Source organism: Anguilla anguilla, chromosome 13, assembly GCF_013347855.1.
Source record: "Anguilla anguilla isolate fAngAng1 chromosome 13, fAngAng1.pri, whole genome shotgun sequence".
In the NCBI taxonomy this organism is placed as follows: Eukaryota; Metazoa; Chordata; class Actinopteri; order Anguilliformes; family Anguillidae; genus Anguilla; species Anguilla anguilla.
In genome coordinates this window covers 33,593,871-33,612,033 of record NC_049213.1, presented here as the reverse complement: position 1 = coordinate 33,612,033, position 18,163 = coordinate 33,593,871, and the positions used below count along the sequence as shown (strand labels likewise).

At 39.2% G+C, this 18,163-nt stretch overlaps 1 protein-coding gene across 2 annotated transcripts in view; it reads right to left on the bottom strand.

Moving 5' to 3' along the window:
• Positions 1-3,688: 3,688 nt before the first annotated feature.
• Positions 3,689-18,163, bottom strand: part of LOC118210972 (homeobox protein aristaless-like 3) — a 48,312-nt gene continuing 33,837 nt past the window's right edge. Inside the window, exons 1-4 of one of the 2 annotated variants that reach the window (XM_035387527.1) lie at positions 11,628-12,053; positions 5,338-5,612; positions 4,993-5,121; positions 3,689-4,479 (exon numbers count right to left, since the gene is read on the bottom strand). In XM_035387527.1, coding sequence (XP_035243418.1) covers positions 4,129-4,479; positions 4,993-5,121; positions 5,338-5,612; positions 11,628-11,976 — 1,104 coding nt within the window. In that variant the 5' untranslated portion in view covers positions 11,977-12,053 and the 3' untranslated portion in view covers positions 3,689-4,128. Of the gene's footprint in view, positions 4,480-4,992; positions 5,122-5,337; positions 5,613-11,627; positions 12,054-18,163 lie in introns of those variants that run through there. The other variant, XR_004761943.1, reaches the window with a different exon arrangement.

Genomic DNA, 18,163 nt, shown 5'->3' with positions numbered 1-18,163 from the left:
TAAGTGGACACGTCAGACTAACTGTTCTGAGGTGTGTAAGAACCCAAGAGAAGGCTGGCACTCAGTGGCTTTTATAATTCCCTGTAAGAGTAGCCATACCAGACTAGGAGCGTTTGAATGCAACTTCATTCTCCACACACTTTAGAACATAAAAGCATAATGTCTGTGTCCTGTGAAAAACATGAACTCCACTGAGTGAGTGTTTTGCTCTCTAGGGTTATCTCTGAACGTGGTAGTAAACAGGGCAGTGAGTTTATCTGCAAAGAGTGTGGAGGTTAACCGTGACCTCTCCGTATTACAGGACTGTGTGGGACACCCTCTGATCTGCAGCTGAAAAGTCCCTGGCCATAAAGTGAACCAAAGTATGCCTACTGGTCACAATATTTAAAACTATCACAAGTCAAACAGGCTCCAAGGAGCAAGAAACACTGCCTTTCCCCTCACTGTTTTCTGGTACTCTTTGGCTCTAAATGAAAATTGCCTATTGCCCGAATTCCATGTGGTGAACAGGGCCGCTCTAAATTTACATTCTTGCCGGAGGCACAGCAAGGACGTCCTCTAGACAGAAGATACTCTAGGGCCTAAAGTTGAGCCCAGGAGCAGACTGCCATTGGCTGCCAACGGAGAGTCTAGGTTACTGAATGACACTGGACTGTGGTGCGACAGCATTTTCTACAACCCCACAACAATGTCATAAAGACATCCACAGCCGAGGAACTTTCATTTTTGCTATTATACGGCATAGATAAATAACCATGCAGAGGAGAAGCTGGTCTTTGGCAGAGAAGCAGGCCTCCAGGCCCGTGGCATCAGTATTAATTGAGTGCAGACTTACGGTCGCTCAGTTATTTTTTCATTAACGGATCTGCCGTTCGGCACTGATGCATGAGGTGCTGGCTGAAGGCCCCTTGAACCCAAGCCAATCGGAAGGCTCCTCCCTTGGCAACCAATGGCTGCCTGCTCCTGAGCCCAACTGCACCCGTGACAAAGGCATGTTGGCACCACGTCAGGATGTGGTTAGTTGCCAGGGGCAGTATTTAAAAATAATAATATAAAATAAAATAAAACTACCTAAGGCAGTTATTCCCAGTGCCTCTCTTCTGCCTTTCAATGCTCCTCATTTCAGGTCAACTTATTCTGCTGGGCAGGGTCAGCTTTAAAAAAAATGAAATGGCTAAAACAGCAAACTACCAGTTAAAAGCACATAAAAAGGGGAGTAAATGTTGACCTACTTATATCTAGAGTTATTAAAAGTGATTTTAAAGTAGAATTTGTATGGTGTTTAACCAATTTACAGCTACTGTACATTAGAAAATACTGGAGTTGGTATATATATATATATTAGCAAGTTAATATTAGAATTCTTTTAATATTTTGATGAAAATGTACATTCTAGAAAGAAATCACCACTGTTCTATCAGAGGCTCAGTCAGAGTGTGTACAAATCATGGCAGAAAAAATATAATTTCATACTACTTAAAGTACGTCTGCAGTTTGTCTGCACTCCAAATTTCCTCATTAATGTAATCCCTTCTGTACCATTGTTTTTTTTTTTTAATTTAACTGCAATGGTAAAAATGTAAGTTTTCATCAAACCAATGACTCAGCAACAGATCAATAATTATAATTGAAGATCACACACCAATGAAGATCTGAATGAGGAAAATCACTGTAGGACATTACAAGACCAATTTTATACGGTACATACATTATAAATACACACACACACACACACACAAATATATATATATATATACACATACATATTAAGTCAGTAGCCTAAGTATGAGCACTTTTTGGTTTCTTTGTGATTAGCAATATTGTTCATTCCCACATAACCTGGAACTGACTTGGTTCACCTAAATTCCATAAAGCACTGTACAGAAGGTGAACCTTCTAGAGCCCTTGATTTTTGCTTACATATTTTATACTTACCTGGCTCCAGGGAGACTATGTTATCAAACGAAAGTGGCACTTATGTGGCGCCATATTTTGCCCCTACTGAAAAAAGACACGCGATCCAAAATCACGCCTGGTCCTGCGTGGATCTTGGTTGGAGGTAGAATCGGCCATTCCGGAAAATTTGGATCTGCTAAAACGCATTGAGTAGTGAGACTGTCACGTAGGCCACGGAAGATCTCTCTGTACATATATGAAAGCAGAGATCATACAGAGATCATTCTCCTCTTAAAATCGTCGCAACAAATGAGGCCTCCCTGCAGAGACTGGTGGCGCATTCATGATACACGATACTGCACATGATTCAATCTCACCCTTTTTTGCACATCCTGTTTACCTGATGTGGCCAGCCAACGGAAGAGGCTGGGTGGGAAGGGACTCAGGTTGCACAGAGAGAGGAGGACGATGGGTATTCTTTCAGGGCCAAACTTGAATGCCAACCAGACCCACCAATACAGTTCTTCATTTTGGATTCAATGCACGTAAGTATTTATAAAGCTGCCGATATGTGGTAATATATACACAAATTAACTACAATGTTCCACATATAAGCATATATGTACAAATGCATATAATGTGTTCTGAATAGGTTTTTTTATTTTAGAACAGTCAATGTTTATTACACTTTTCCCATACCATGTTTACCATTCACGGTCATACTCAAGCCTGACTCATGCCCATTAGCAACATACAAAGTTGTGTAGAAGAGGCATTAACATCAAAGCCCACAACTCCCTCAGGACAGTCAAGGGAACAGTGCCTGCTGAGCTCTAATCATGCGAGCAGTTTAGTCTGTGACTCTTCTGAGGTCTGTGAGAGTCTGCCCTGTCCCTCCTGCCGAGGGGCAGCAACAGATATGGGAAATGCACTGGCTAACGGAAATATTCAAATAGGTTCCAATGGTCTCCAGGGTAACCAAGGCTATAACGGACCAAAAAAAAACTCAGTTTGGTTGTCCTCCTCAGCCATGGCACAGCTTAACGCCTGACTCTGATATAAATATGGAAATGTTTTCAACTGAAAGGGCATTGCTGTACATAGTTGTGGCCCAACAATTAGCTTAGCTGTAATAAGGTCAGTATACTGATCAGTAACAGACTATGCATTGAAGCGCAACAAAAGCAATTAATAAAATAGTCTATTCTTAGCCACCTGCCACACTCTTATCCTTTTAAAATGCAAATGCAATTTTAATTGAAGCCACTTAAATTACTCTTTTTTGCTCTCCACAGAAAAATGATACTATTCAAATGTGTGAGTAACCAGTAACGTGTGAGAGATCCATTCATTTTGGGGTTTCTCATTCTTCTGTCATGTCAATGCAGACTTCCAATCTGAGAGCACTCTAAGCAGGCATGTGCAGAGGGGGTGGCTCCGGTTGCCCAAGAACCTGCCCCTTTTGCCCTAAGTGACCAATGTGCCCCTTTGATTTGATTTAAAAAAATTTCTGTTGCTGTAATTCATTTTCATTCATTCATTTAGGTAAAAATATATTGTCTTTGGAATCTGATTTCAGGATTTAGTCTCATTTTGTACAGGTCCGCAGCACAGGACCACAAACATGTACATTTTTAATGGCCTAAAATGACAGGTTGTTGGTTGTCAGATAAAGGCCAGATGTAAACTTTTCATTTGTTATGCAGTATCATTTTATTACTGTTTCACTTTTGAAACTTACATTTTCATACATTTCAAGTTTAAATGTGAAAAAATCTAAATTCAATGACAATTATTATTATTTCCAAAAAAGGCTAAATGTCCCATGCAAGTTGTCCAAAAGAAAGCTGAGGCCAACAACCCTGGCCTATATGGACCAGGCATGAAACAAGCAGACTGTCCCCTCCAAAAGCATCCTGTGTCATCCTGCAGATGATAACATCCCTGAACAGTGAAATCAGGGTAAGTTACTTTAGTGGCAGGAGGAAGAGAGCTGAGAGGAAGAGGAGGAGTTGTACAGAGGCAGAGATGCCAGAATGAAGGGCCGAAACCCAAGCTTTGGACCTCAGCATCTTCCCTCATCCCTTCAGCCGGACAGACGTTCTGGGTGAGCAGCGGTTGGCCATGTGCTCTGGAGGGCCGGCCGAATTGCGGGTGTCCAGCGCCACAGTCACTGGGCCAGCGGCAGGGTCATGTGGGCCAGTGCCAGGGTCATGTGGGCCAGCGCCAGGGTCATGTGGGCCAGGACAGCAGGCCGCCGGGCTCCTTGGTCTTCACGCGCAGGGCCACCAGGCCCGACGGCTTGTAGTCGGACTCGGCCGTGGGTTCGAAGGAGTGGCCCCCCAGCGCCCCGGGGAAGCCGTGCAGCGAGTACAGGCTGTTGACGCCCGCGTGGGGGTGCGGGTGCGGGTGGTGGGGGCCGGGTGAGGCGGAGATGCCCATGAAGCCCGGCAGGTTGCTGTGGGGGTGGGGGTGGGAGTAGGGTGTCATGCAGGACGAGGGCATGCTGTCGGGGCCCAGAACGCAGCCCCCGCCCACCCCTGGGGCCCCAGGACTGCTCCCTGGCCACAAGTTACTCTGGAGCTGACAGACGGAGGAGGACAGCAGTCAGACATTTCACAAATAAAAAGCAGAACAAAAACTACTTGCAATGTTCACTATTAGTGACAATGGCAAATTGTAACATCCCCTCAATTTGAAAAGGTGGAATATTAGCAACAATTCATTTTGTTCCTACTCTGTAGAAGCATCACTACATCTGGAGTAATGCCTGCAAACATATCTAATTCTGGAAAAAAAAGCCTTCTCCTTTACGATTGCAATTTGTGGTTTGAAGTCAGTGGAAGATCAACCTTATCTTAGGCTCCGCAGGCCTAAGATGAACAGGAAAGTTCACACACTAGTGTGTTGTGTCGTTTTACGTAAACCTATTTGGGTCTGAGCCAGACAAAATGTTAGCTATTGAAAAAATCAATATCAATTGTACACGGGGGCATTGGGGGTGCACAGAGTTATCTTTAGGACTGGGGGAGACTGGGGGATCTGGGGGTTGGAGAGAGTGAGTGTACGGTACATCAGTGGGGTGCGAGGGCTTACCTGAGAGTACGTCTCAGAGCGAGGGAGGATGGAGATGTCGTACGTAGCAGCGAAGTGGTTGCGCACCTCCTGGATCTTCCCGTAGCGTTCCCGCTTCCTCCACTTGGCCCTGCGGTTCTGGAACCACACCTGTGGGTCGGCAAAACAGAATGGGCTCAGCTGACATACCTGGACCTGGCTTTCATGTGTGGGGGGAGGAGGGGGTCTGGGATACCCAAACTATGGCCCGGGGACTCCTTGAAGGATACACAGTGGATCCTCCACTAAAACCTGAAACACTATTTTCCCATTTTATTTGTGAAGTGAAGTGAATTGTTTAAATTTTCGGACAAAACGCGGGGGTACCTGCACGCGGGCCTCCGTGAGGTCCGTGCGGAGGGCCAGCTGTTCGCGGGCGTAGACGTCGGGGTAGTGCGTCTTCTGGAACACCTTCTCCAGCTCGTCCAGCTGGAAGGTGCTGAAGGTGGTGCGGTTCCGCCGCTTCTTGCTCTTGCCCGACAGGTCGATGGAGTCGGCGATGGAGTCGCCCAGCGGCTCGACGGGCGACTCCTTCAGCCGGCCGCAGCAGTAGGGGCCCGGGACGGGGAACCCGAGGGGTTTGGGCTGGCCCTTCTCCCCATCTGATAAACACGGAGCAGGGGTAGGGAGCCGTGAAACAGTGCAGGCTGTTTACACTCTACGTACTTTGCACAAGCAACATGTGTTTCACGTTTTTTTTTTTTTTTTTCCATTTACAGATTTAATCCAAAACAAACTCCTTTCTACCATGCTGCTGAAAGGCTGAGAACCAGCAGACAGGGTGGGTGTAATGGTTTCAGTTTCATAACCAGTTAACATTAACATTAATTTTCAGAATCATTTCATTACTTTGCATTTTATTTGGCAGATGCTCTTATCCAAAGTAACATTCACTCAGTGCATATCGAGGGTCATTGAAACAAATACAAATACAGGTATATCTCATAAAGGAGCAGCTATCCATAGCCACTAACATCAAGTCCAGTTTACTCAGTAAAGCTATGGATAAATCTTAAGCTAGAAGTGAGAGAAAAACTTACTGTACCATAATGTCATTGAGAAAAGGTTTTGTTTTTTGTTTAAAAAAAAAGAAAAAAAAAGAATTTTAAGGCAATAACAAGCCTTTATATTTTATTGTGAAGAATTCCAGCAAAGGCTGAAAAATCAACAAATTAATAATATATTTTTTAAAACAAAAAGAAAACTTTCTATGCCACAAAATCAATTTCAAATTTTTGGTCTTTATTTTTCAAACAATAGATTTTCCAAAAGTATTTAGGTTTACTATCCAAGAAAATTCTGAATTCGTCCAGTTTTGCCGATATGAATGTGCCAAATTTGAACTGCATTCCCCCTGAGACTTTTCCTCCTGCTCTTTATGACCATAATATGTAATATGATCACATGACGTGGCCATGGAAGCCATGCCACGACTCTGCAAACAGACTGTAAAAACCTGGTGTGGGAAAGCCCCGTGCACAGCTTGAGATGGTGGGACAAAGGTAGTTAAATCTATTGTTTTAGCTTTAAAGGCCACAAGGGGGACCTGTTATGTGCAGAAACATCTAAAATGGCCACACTCGAATATTCTCACAAATATTTTTGGTTCATTACAAATGCTCTCATCCGGTGTGACTTCACTCGACAGAAATTTAAGGTTGTCAATATACGAGCTCAGATCCAGTATAAAGTGATTTGTGAAAGCAGAGAGAGAGAAGCGTTTCCAGCACTAAACCAGAACAATAGATTAGTCTCCTGAGTGGAAAGCTGTGGAGAAACATCCCCTCAAATGTGGTATTTTAAAACAGTACTTTGGGAAAAGCCTTCCACTTCATACCTTACTGATGCAAAATATGTGCAAGTTACAGTACAGAAATCTAGTTCATGTGATCACGTGTGTGCGTGTGAGAGAGTGTGCGAGTGTGTGTGTGTGTGTGTGAGAATGTGCTTGTCAGTGGGGGAAAAAAATCATAAACAGTTGGCTCTGTGGCTTCGTATTCTCATTCTTCATGTCCCAGATTCTGAGGAGATATGATCTGCTGAGTAATCTTGAGGACATGTCTCTAAATAAGCCATTGTCAACACTGGCTTTAACTCATATCCCACAGCTTGATTTCTGAAGTACGTAGGTTTATTAATGCAAGCGACTGTTCTTGCTTGTACATGCATACTGTCGCATACAAACAGAACATTTGAAATCGTATTCATGACCTGGATGGGGCATATCTCCCTGCTATTGAATACTTGAGTGAAAAACTCACACCATTCTTAACCAGTTTTACAAAAGCCTTATTCCAGTCAGTGTTTAAGCAACATAAAGCCCAGCAGACACAAACCTCACAAACGGACAGTAGCGTTGAGCAGGCCCAGACGACAATCGACTATTAAGAGAAGGAATCATTCTATCGCTAGCAGGATGCAGTAGTGCAGTTTCGCAAAATGCTGCCTTGCCGACAACAGTCCAGCAGGTGCTTGCTTGCTGAAATTTTGACTAAAATTTCTCTGAGAAAGTGAAAGTGGGCAGTGTTTAGGTTTTACCGATTAAAAAAAAGTGTAGGCAATGAATCCGCCTCAAGGAATAAATACCAGCTCCGGTGGAACCAGAAAGCTAACGTTTAAAGTTCTTTATGGTGTTACTGGAGTATCCAGCAGCAATGCCAAAGGAAGCTTCTGCTTTGGATAGGCCAGAAAGAGCACTGTCTGTCTAATACACCGTAACAGAGGAGAGGAGGCATGAACCACGTTCGCCATGTCCCTCCTTAGGACTGCTGCCCTTACTGAATCAGACAAAACAGGAAAGCCGCGATGTCTTTGAATGTAAAAGGGGAATTCAGAAGAGGAGCTGGTAAGGGGATCTTATTACTGAGAAGGTCCACGTTCGAGAGAGAGAGAGAGAGAGAGAGAGAGAGAGAGAAGCATGGCATACTCACTCTACCTCTGATTGGAAAAGAGAAGTCAAGCAAAAGAGAATTTTTGTAGTGTGACTTAATCATAATCAAAACCTCTTTGTTTATCTGTGCATTTGTCATAACTAATTTTGTCCACCCAGGACATTCTAAAAGCATTATTTAAAAAAGGAGAAACATTCCTACCACAAACATTAGTCCAGTCTCCAGGACACCCCCTGAACCTTATCTTTAAGCTACCACAGAATATAGCAGGAATGGCCTAGAATTTGATTCAGTATTGTAACTGAAGTTAAAAAGAAGATGGTCCTTCATGTTATTTTTTTTATCAGGAATGCCACCAATATTGAAGAAGTCTGCCATTTCAATGCTTTTATGTGGACATTTCTAAAAACATAGTTCACACGTATCCCCAATGATATTTTTCACGACTAAATGATAACCATCAGTGAAAGTTGCTGCCGAGTCAAAAATCTAATAATTGTGTAAGCTAGACAGTAAAAAACATACAAACTGTTGTAGATTAAAATACTTCGAATGGTCACACCAGCTGTTAAATTGCAAAAACCGTTAAAAAGATACACATGTTCTGACAGAAGCCAGCAAAAAAATATTCATGTTATGGTGTTCATTTCTTTGCATGTCTCTTTACAGAAATCCCTATTTCTGAAATACAGTGGAAAGTACAAATATGCCCACCAAAATACAATTTAGAAGGGTTGCGGGGTCTATTTTCACTACAGTCATTTTCATAAGTCGGGAAAAAATGTATTTATACCTGCAGTATTTTAATATATAAACACTGCATTTGTTATTTGTACATTTGATTCAGTAAACAAAGTTCGTTGAATTAGGATAAAAATATAATTACACCACATCGGCCTTATAGGCCTATTACAGAAAACCTGCGAGCCGCCTGGCATTCATTTACTAGCAACTATTAAGCATTTCCGTCTACATTTACGTAAGATAATTTCAGTTAGTCCTCTATTTAAAGGTTATACATTATGTTTGATTGGAGCATGTTTTGCGACATGGCTGTTTATCGCATGAAAGTAATACATTCTTGTAGGAATTTTTTTAAATACAGCAACAAAACTGGTTGTCGCTTAAAATGTTGTCAACTTAACTAATATTGTTTTTGTTCTTTTCGTTTTCTAAAGTCAACACGGTGAAAAATAAATTCAAAGAGATGGTAAACCGACAAGATTAGAATGAAATAGTGCTACACCTGAACTCAGTGTCGTCCATTACAAACATGAACTGTAAACACATCATAAGGCATGTAGGCCCAGTGTGTCCTAGCGGTAAATATGTCCCATCATTTCAGAGAAATTTCGGGTACACCACCACTGTCCACATTTCTTAAATGTGGCTATCGTTGTCTGAAATTATGAAGGTTTTATCGAAATTTAGCTGTTATTTATTCCCATTAGTATCGCCATAATTTAAAAACTCTACAACCAAAAGTAACGAATGGACAAGTAATCACGAGTTCTTCTCATATAAACTTGAACTTTTAGCCTAGTCGTGAAATGTGTGGACATAAAGCTATTTGTACAAAATAAAGTATTGGTGTGACTTTAAACTGCACCACAGAAAACAAAAATAAGAACAAATACCAAAAATGTACTTGAAAAAGTGTATGTATTCTGCAAAAACCGGGGAAAAAAGGGAATTAAGAAACTACGGTACAGCACAGAAGTTATTCTCATTTGTGTGGGTTGATAAATGTGTTTAGACTACCACTGCGCTGTGAATGCGCAAATGACAACAAACTGTGGTAATTGTGAAGCGAAAGATTGCCCTTTACCCTGACCTTTGCCATTCTGCACTTTACATTAAAGCTAATTGCAACTACGGTGTCAGGCTGCAGGTAAACCGAGCTGACATGTTTGGCAACCACTCTTTGCGTCGTCGGTGCCGTTTTTATCTTTTAGTACATCTGTAAATAAAATATTTGAGGTTTCATAACTTCTAATATACCATTGCAATAAAAGTCTTTTAGAAGACTGGACTATACGTAGTTATATTTTGAAGTAATTTACGTAGATATAGGGTATAGCCACATCATAATTGTCAGAATTTAATTACCACACTAGAATTATAGGAGAAGGCCTATAGTTTCCAGCCTAGACTTTTTTTTTCTTTTTACCCCAAAAGGAAGTGCCTATATAGGCTACACATATACTCCCCTAACTGCAGTAACTACGCAAAGGGTAACACTGAGAAAAAATGGCTTTGAAGTGTTTTAACTGGCCAGCCGTAATGGTTCTTGGGCATAAAAATTACCTCATGATATATACATATACAATTAGTGCAATATCACTTATATAACTATAAACCATTTGGCTGGCCAGTTAAAACACATTAAAGCCAGTTTGACCCTTTACGTAGTTACTGTAGTTAGGCTTTGTAGGGCAGTATACTATACACTAATATTAACAGAAAATAAAAGCTTTTGTAGTTTTATGTAATCACAGCAGTGCTTCTACTCCAGAACGTGAGGAAATCTAAAATTTCCAACCGTTTGGTTAGAAACGTTGTGCGAACATATACAGCACATTTGGGTACATGACTTGGTCAGGGGATATCCTCTCTTGTTTATTATTTCTTAAATTAAAATTGCATTAGTTCAGGGGTGTAGCGTGTCTTTTCTCTCACTAGAGGATAGCCTACACAAAGCGCAATATGCCCTGGAATTGAGCGATTTTACTTTTATTCAATGTCTGTAAATAAATACCATGCAATAAATAGATTCGTAACATTTTCCTGTAATAACTTCGGTTAGCCATCTAATTTTTAATGCTAGCCTATGCGAAAATGACCATAGCTCACTAGGTTTTGACTTCTGAATTCAGTAAGGGTGCTTTACCCTATATTAATTTGGGTGTCCACCCATTACTTAATGCATGAAAATATAATTAAGCCTACATAAGTTAAATCCCGTATCCTTCGCATAATATTAGCAAATTTTCATCGTTAATTCAACTCTAAAAAAGTTTTCGCGAGTCCAATAAACGGATAAGTAGGCCTCTTATCAAATTAAAGTGTACCATATCTGAGTTGAAGTACGATGGAATAATGAACTGTGCGTTTATTTCAAAAACATTTTAGACATTTTGCAGACGCTCAACTCAAGAAGCTCTCGATAAGAGGAGCGTCTGTAAAATCCCTAAAATGTATTTAAATATAAATATAAAATAATATATTCTAAATGGAATGCCAATACTTACACAAAAACATCGGTGTGGCTTTCCTATCGAAGACAACACTCAAGATGTAACTCTCAGTTCTGATTTCAGGACCCTTAAAGAGGCTACGCTAAAAAAAACCTCTTGTGATAGAACGTAAAAATGGAAATTAGACACTGGTTTTAAAATCTATCCTAAAATCTTTAATTCATAATATAATTTCAATATAACCACAAAAGTAAGATGATGATGATTATTATTAGCAACTATAACAGTGTGAGCATCACCACCACCAGCACGACTATAATTATTGGTACTACTACTATTACTGCGAATAATAATAATAAAATAATAATAATAATAATAATAATAATAATAATAATAATAATACAATCAAAAGCAAAGGCAACAAAACAATAACAATACTAATAATCACCATAATCATCACCCTACACGGATGATAATAAATCTAATCCAAGGACAAAACTTTAATTTGAAAAACATATATTTATCTTACCCTGAGGATTATTCTCATAAAGCGTGGTCTTCCCACTTAATGATAAAAACTTCTGACTTTGGTTTAAAGCTTCCAGATATTTGCTGTGCAGTTTCACTGATGAATCGCGAGCGTTTGGCGTAACCACGCTGTGCGCAAAGTCCCCCAGAGTATCGGTGAACCTTCCTACAGCTGCGTGGCTGTAAAAATCGCCCCGTAAATTTATTCGATGGGAATGAATATGGTGCTGGGCATTCGGTGACTCGTCACCGGATCGAAAAGAATCGGAACTGCGCTCCAAACGCGGAGAATCGTCCTGGGTTGTCCTATTAGGCGGAGAACAAAAAGACAAGCAACTATCCGTCTCCATTGTCAGTCGAGACCGACGTTTCTAACGTTTGAGCTTGTATTGGGAGCACAAACGTTTGTGTTTGAAAATTTGCTAGATTTTTTACCACTCCATTTCCAGTGGGTGGGATTTAACAGATCAGAAACAAAGACCCGTGAAACAGGAGGGGACTAGGGCGAAGTCTGACTTAATCCGTTAAGAATTCAATCACGTGTGGTTCTTGTCAGTCCAATTAACCATTTGATTTCTTCCTGGATTTAGACAGGCAATCAAAGGGCTTGGAAAATTAATATTAAAGTAGGAAACTATAGATACGGTTGTTTTCTTCATGGGAATATTCATTATTTAATCAGAGGCGGACTGTTTACTGAGACTTAAGTAAGGATTTAAGATATTGCTAAAACATTTACAACTGCAACAAAATTGATTTCACTCATATTTAATCATAGGTACGATCAAAATATACATTATCACATTAGTAAAAAGATCCCAAATCAGTGTAATTCAATGAAGATAATGTATTCGAATCGGTTGTCGCCTGGTTACATTCCATCCACGTATTAACCGCCATGCACACTGTCACACCTGTAAGTCACGAGTCAATGCTCCAAAAACACAAACCGTTAGAAGCAACAAACAAGAAGCTATGTTGTTACGAGCTAAGTGAAAGTCCATGTGATTGCACTTGATCTCATATCCCTTCCGAGTAGCCAATATGGTTATTGCGCACAGGGGCGTACTTGGTCTTAGTTATTTTTGAAGAGCAGCGGAGGCTTTCGCGTTTCTCTGTGGATTTGAAGTAGCCTATATGGAATATCGTCAGAGGGCTCACAAATATGCTAATAGCCATATTTAATGTGACAGGTATTTATGAAAGAATTGGGTGTCCAACAAAACAATAATAAAGGAAATACAGGAGTGGTAAATTCCTCAAACTAACGTGGAAAGGACTGACAGATTATTTTCCACTAATAAACTTTATATATATTGTAATTTAATTGTTATTTTAAAGCTACTTTAGGGAAATATTGCAACCAAATATTTCATATGCTCCCATTAAAGCGCATTTTGTTATTTCTAATGGATACACACACGTTCACTGTATAAGCAATACGACGAAATTAAAATACGATTGAAACACTTTCAAATAAATATATATATATATATATATGATACAGGCTAATAAAAAGCTTTTATGAAAAGAAGCTTTTTATTTGTAGTCTTTGGACTTATAGCGATTTTATCAGAAGAGCAATCTATCTCATAGGCCAAATGTAAATGATTTTCTATAGGGCTCTTATTACACCCTATCAAAACAAATCTTAAGAATTTATTCTGGCCAGTACAAATCATATCCACAAGTGTGATTGAGATGTGAATTATAGCTACTAAGAGTTGTACAGGTGACAAAATATAACATAAACTGAAAAACTCAGAGTCCAACCAGAGCCGCGCCCATTTCAACAAAATTCATTGAAGTTTGCCTCTGGACTGAAAATACTAATAATGGCTTCTTTCCCAAAAACGGGTTCACGGAGGTTCTCACAACTGTTCATAGTTAAGCGTGTCAGATTTTCACAAGCGTTTTGCACAGCCTCGCATAGGCCTATTTGTTATCTCTGGTCTTTGAGTGTATACTTAATGGCACTGATTTGTCCCTGTATGCTGAAAAAAACGGCGAGGAAACCTACAAATAATCGATACCATAAGAATTCACACAGCAAAGTATTAAACTTAAAATCACCCCTGACAGAGTAGAGTAGGCCATCTAACGTATGGTCCCCTATTGTACTCATAACTCTGTAAGAGACAATTTAACATACAGAATTCTCGTGCCTAAGGCTTTTCAGTGCACAGGTAGCCTACGTTGAAACTTGTGTTTCACAATTTTTTGCGCACATGGCCCACAAATTGTTAATATATGCTATCGTATGATTATGATGTAATATTAAAATAATCAAAGGCACCTATTCTATCAGAAGGAACTGTTATTCAGATATATTTCACTAAATGAAAAGGTGAAAATTAAACCGTTCAAATGTTACATTTCTCACGTTCATCCCACGTTTGTATTTATTGCTTCGGAATGCAAAATGTATTGGTTAATTTAAGTACATGCATAAGTAAAGTTAATGCAAACTATTTGAATTTGATTTTTAAATAATGCGCGTGGTCGTGGCGTGATCAAATTTAGAGGTTAACGCATATTTTTCCGGTTGGGAAGCAACTGGATAGCGTAATGACATTTCTTTGAACGTCCTAAAAGTCTCACGATCATTTCTAAATAAATCACGGGTTTCACGTGCCGTCTGTTGTTACTACTGTTTTGAATCACCTCAGACATGACGAGGATGTCGATCTAACAATCCGTGATTTTTCATTTTTAATTAAATTCCACAAGGGACCCAATGAGAGTTTAATTCATAAAAATGTAAATTAATGCACTTTGTTAAAAAGATTACAAAAATATATGCGGTAGTACTTGCTGTTGCAGTCAAAGCATACTACTACCACTACTACTACTGCTGCTACAACTAATAATAATAATAATAATATTTATTTTCTTAATGTAGATAAAAAAGAAATAACATTAGTGTTGTGTATTAAACACATTTGTCATATTACCATGCAGTAAATACAATTTTACATAATAACCTACTTTCAATGACGGACAATAAAGTAGAACAGAATTTCATTTGCAAATGACTAATTGTCACGCAGAGCAAAATTCCATTATTAAATTCCCAAATCTGTCTTATCCTTGACTTTTTCCAAAAATCAAATTTCATTTTGCCCAAAAGAATAAGCTAGCGGTTAATCTTTGCAGAGTGTCTGATACGACAGGTTTGGGGGGAAAAAAAGATTTTTTATGTAGGCCTAGTAAAACAGAATTTAATGACCAACTGAAAATAAACAAAATATTGTCAACCAGGTAGTGAAGTGACCAAGTCAATTGCGTGGACGTGAACACGTCTTGTTCTGTAATAAAATATGCTATAAATAAGTTATCGGTGAATTATTGCGGCATTATAAAAAAGAGAAACAAACTTGACCTACTAAATATGAAATACATTTTTTAAAAATTAAACCGCTTTAACCCAGGCAAGGAACAATGAATAGCATGTTAAAGTGGCTTCATGTGTAAACTTTCCCCGGTAACAAGAACATGCAAATAGCCTACTGATTAAACTTTTGAAGATAACAATTCATTTTCATGGCCTGTTAAAGAGCGAACCCACTTCACATTATCTACATTGTGGCATAAGGTCAATGATTATGTGCCTGCCTGAAGTTTAAAACAATTTGTTATGGATTAAATTCCTACTCTTTCTTTATACTTTATACGTTTTTTAATCTAATTGCTAGTTGCCTTGAGCAGCATAAAATTCAATCTGAAATTCAAAGAAATCGAATTGTAAAAGAATGCGCGCACTTTGATAAAAATATAGACAAGTTGAAACAAAGCTGTAACGTACAAATAACGAATTAATTACAAATATATCAGCACGTAAATATTTCTACAGCAACTAACTTATACTGATAATGATAATGATAATAATAATAATAATAATAAGCTGTAGCAAACACACTGTTAATATCAATTATTAATGTAATTATTATTGACTTATTAATAACAACAATAATAGTAATACTGGAAATAATAATAAAAAAATAATAATTAACAATGTTGTTGTTGTTTCTGTCATTGTTGTTGTTAATATCACTACAACTAGTAGCCCTAAATAAGTATAATTTCCAGCCCGGCCTATATTAGTATTACAATCTTGGTAAAGGGTGTTCCTACTATTATCATTATATTGTTACATATTAATTACAAAGGCTATGAAATAGCAGGCCTAGGGTGAGGTCAGCTAGCTTATCTTTCAGAATATGTCTTTTAATTGCTAGAAACACATGTTGGCGTACGACGGTGATTTTGACGGGCAATCGTATTCACCAAGAATTTGTAAATAGCCAAAATAAATATTAACACAGCTACACAAGTCCAATTAAAAGCCATCCAAATCCAACATCAGTGAAAGTTTAAATATGAATGAAATTGAAATCTCTCAATCTTATGTCAAAATGAGACTTTCACAACACACAGGCACAGGCCTCGGGCCACAAGAGTAGCAACAAAAATTCGATAGTTTGCGATTCCCCGTCTGGCAGTTCTGACTGACAGGTGCATAAACATGTCATTCATTTGCAGTGACTGAGGACAAGGGTGGCATACATTTCTGCATCCGTATGTGCTGCCGGGCTGTACATATGTGTCAAATATACATGAAATATGTTGATAAGCCTATTGTATTCCAAAGCCTTCAGGTTTAGCTTGCAGATTTAATAGCGAATTACCTGCTATTTCTCCAATGCAACATCTTAGAAAAACTACATCTAGTGAGCAAGGAGACCTTAAAATAAATCTAACCTTATGTAGATGTGAATGTAAGGAGTTGGACAAAGCACTGTATTTTTAGCAATGTTATCTATAAAGAATATCATACAGAAATTATTTTACAAAACAAATATATGCCAGATACATTTTCAGTGTTAACAGTGTATATTATACTCTGACAGTGTACTTTTTTGTCCCTCTTGAACTCACAACTGTTACAGTTAAAATAACATTACAAATTGTACTGCAAGATCCATTTAGCCTCTTTCATCACTAAAACCAGACATTACGTGAGACAACAGCATTGGTAAACTCAAAAGAGCCATGATAACAATCAAAACTTTTTTTTCTTTTTTTTTTACCATACTACTGATTGCCATTTATTTGCAAGAACTGACCAGTAGGGCCATCTATCCTGTTCCGTGCCACAAACTATCTGCGCTAATGCCATAGTGTAGCGTGAATACTTTTTCATCTCCTCGATGCCAGATTGCCTTCTCTGATAGGACCTTTTAAATCCAGTATTACTGCCACTACGCGTTCATAAGTAATCACAAACACAAGTTTCTAAGGACATCATGGTATTTAACAGGGCATAAATAAACCTCAGGGAAATGTTCTTGCTGGATATAACACACACCTGATCAGTGGTCCCTACAAGCAGCCTGTCATATAAATGCTTAAAATTGCACTTCCAACCAAACACGTTCTCTGGAGTTTATTACCTCATGCAGTAAATTATGACAGCTTAACAAAGTGTTCTGTGTGGTAACATACTTCCCTGTAGCCAGCTGAATAAAACACAATATATATATAGACCTGTTAGTTGAAATCAACACAGATTTGGTCCAATAATTTTTTTTTTGGTCACGAACTAAAATTGTTCTTTTCCATATTTTTCCATCATCTTGAACCGATACACAGACAGATACCGATCTCTCCTTTGATGTTTTCTGGAGCGAACAAATTAAACGGCAGATCGGATAACTGCTGAACGCAGAGGACGGGGTAGAAGCACGAGGAGGGGGAATTACTGGCCAAATCTTTACCTGATAACGGCTGGAATGGGGAAACTGACAGGATGTGGAGGGATAGCTTACTCACCGCTCATTCCTACTGCCATGTAGAGGGCCTACATACCCGCCTGTCCCTGCTGTGACCCTACTCAGGAAACAGACCCAGCCTCCCCTCCAGCATTAAGAGCCTCACCCTGCCCCCTGCGCCCTCCACCTCCCTGGTCACCACCACTGACCCCCCTTTATTCAGAGCGCAGGCGGCACTGATAAGGATGACCTCTGACCTCCACCTCCGCACGTGCACACTCACACACGCTCCCTAAATCCGTGCACAATCACGGGCACTTGTACTGCACCAGCCACTGTTCACCAACCCTCCCCAACTTAAATCACCCAAATAAGTGCAGTTTACAGCTTCTTTTAAATCCAACCTAAGGTAACAAAACGTTAATCACCTTAGTTTAAAATAAATTAATGTATTGTAAAAGTTATTGCATACCAGCAAGAAATAAAATAGCAAACTATCTGTAACATTTTTGTGTAAAGGAAATGAACACTCATCCATTTGAACCTTTGCTGTTAGATTCCAGAGGAATCGAAATGCATATTACAACAAAAATGTATAAAGTATTACAAGGACAAGTCCAAGGACAAACACATAAGAGCTGGTGGTAAGAATGGCATCAATGTTCTCATTAGTACTACAAACAGGTGGAAGATGCCTGAGAAAAATCCCATCAGGCGTAGAACTATTATGGTAGATAAAACAACGGGCTTCACATACAGTGTTATA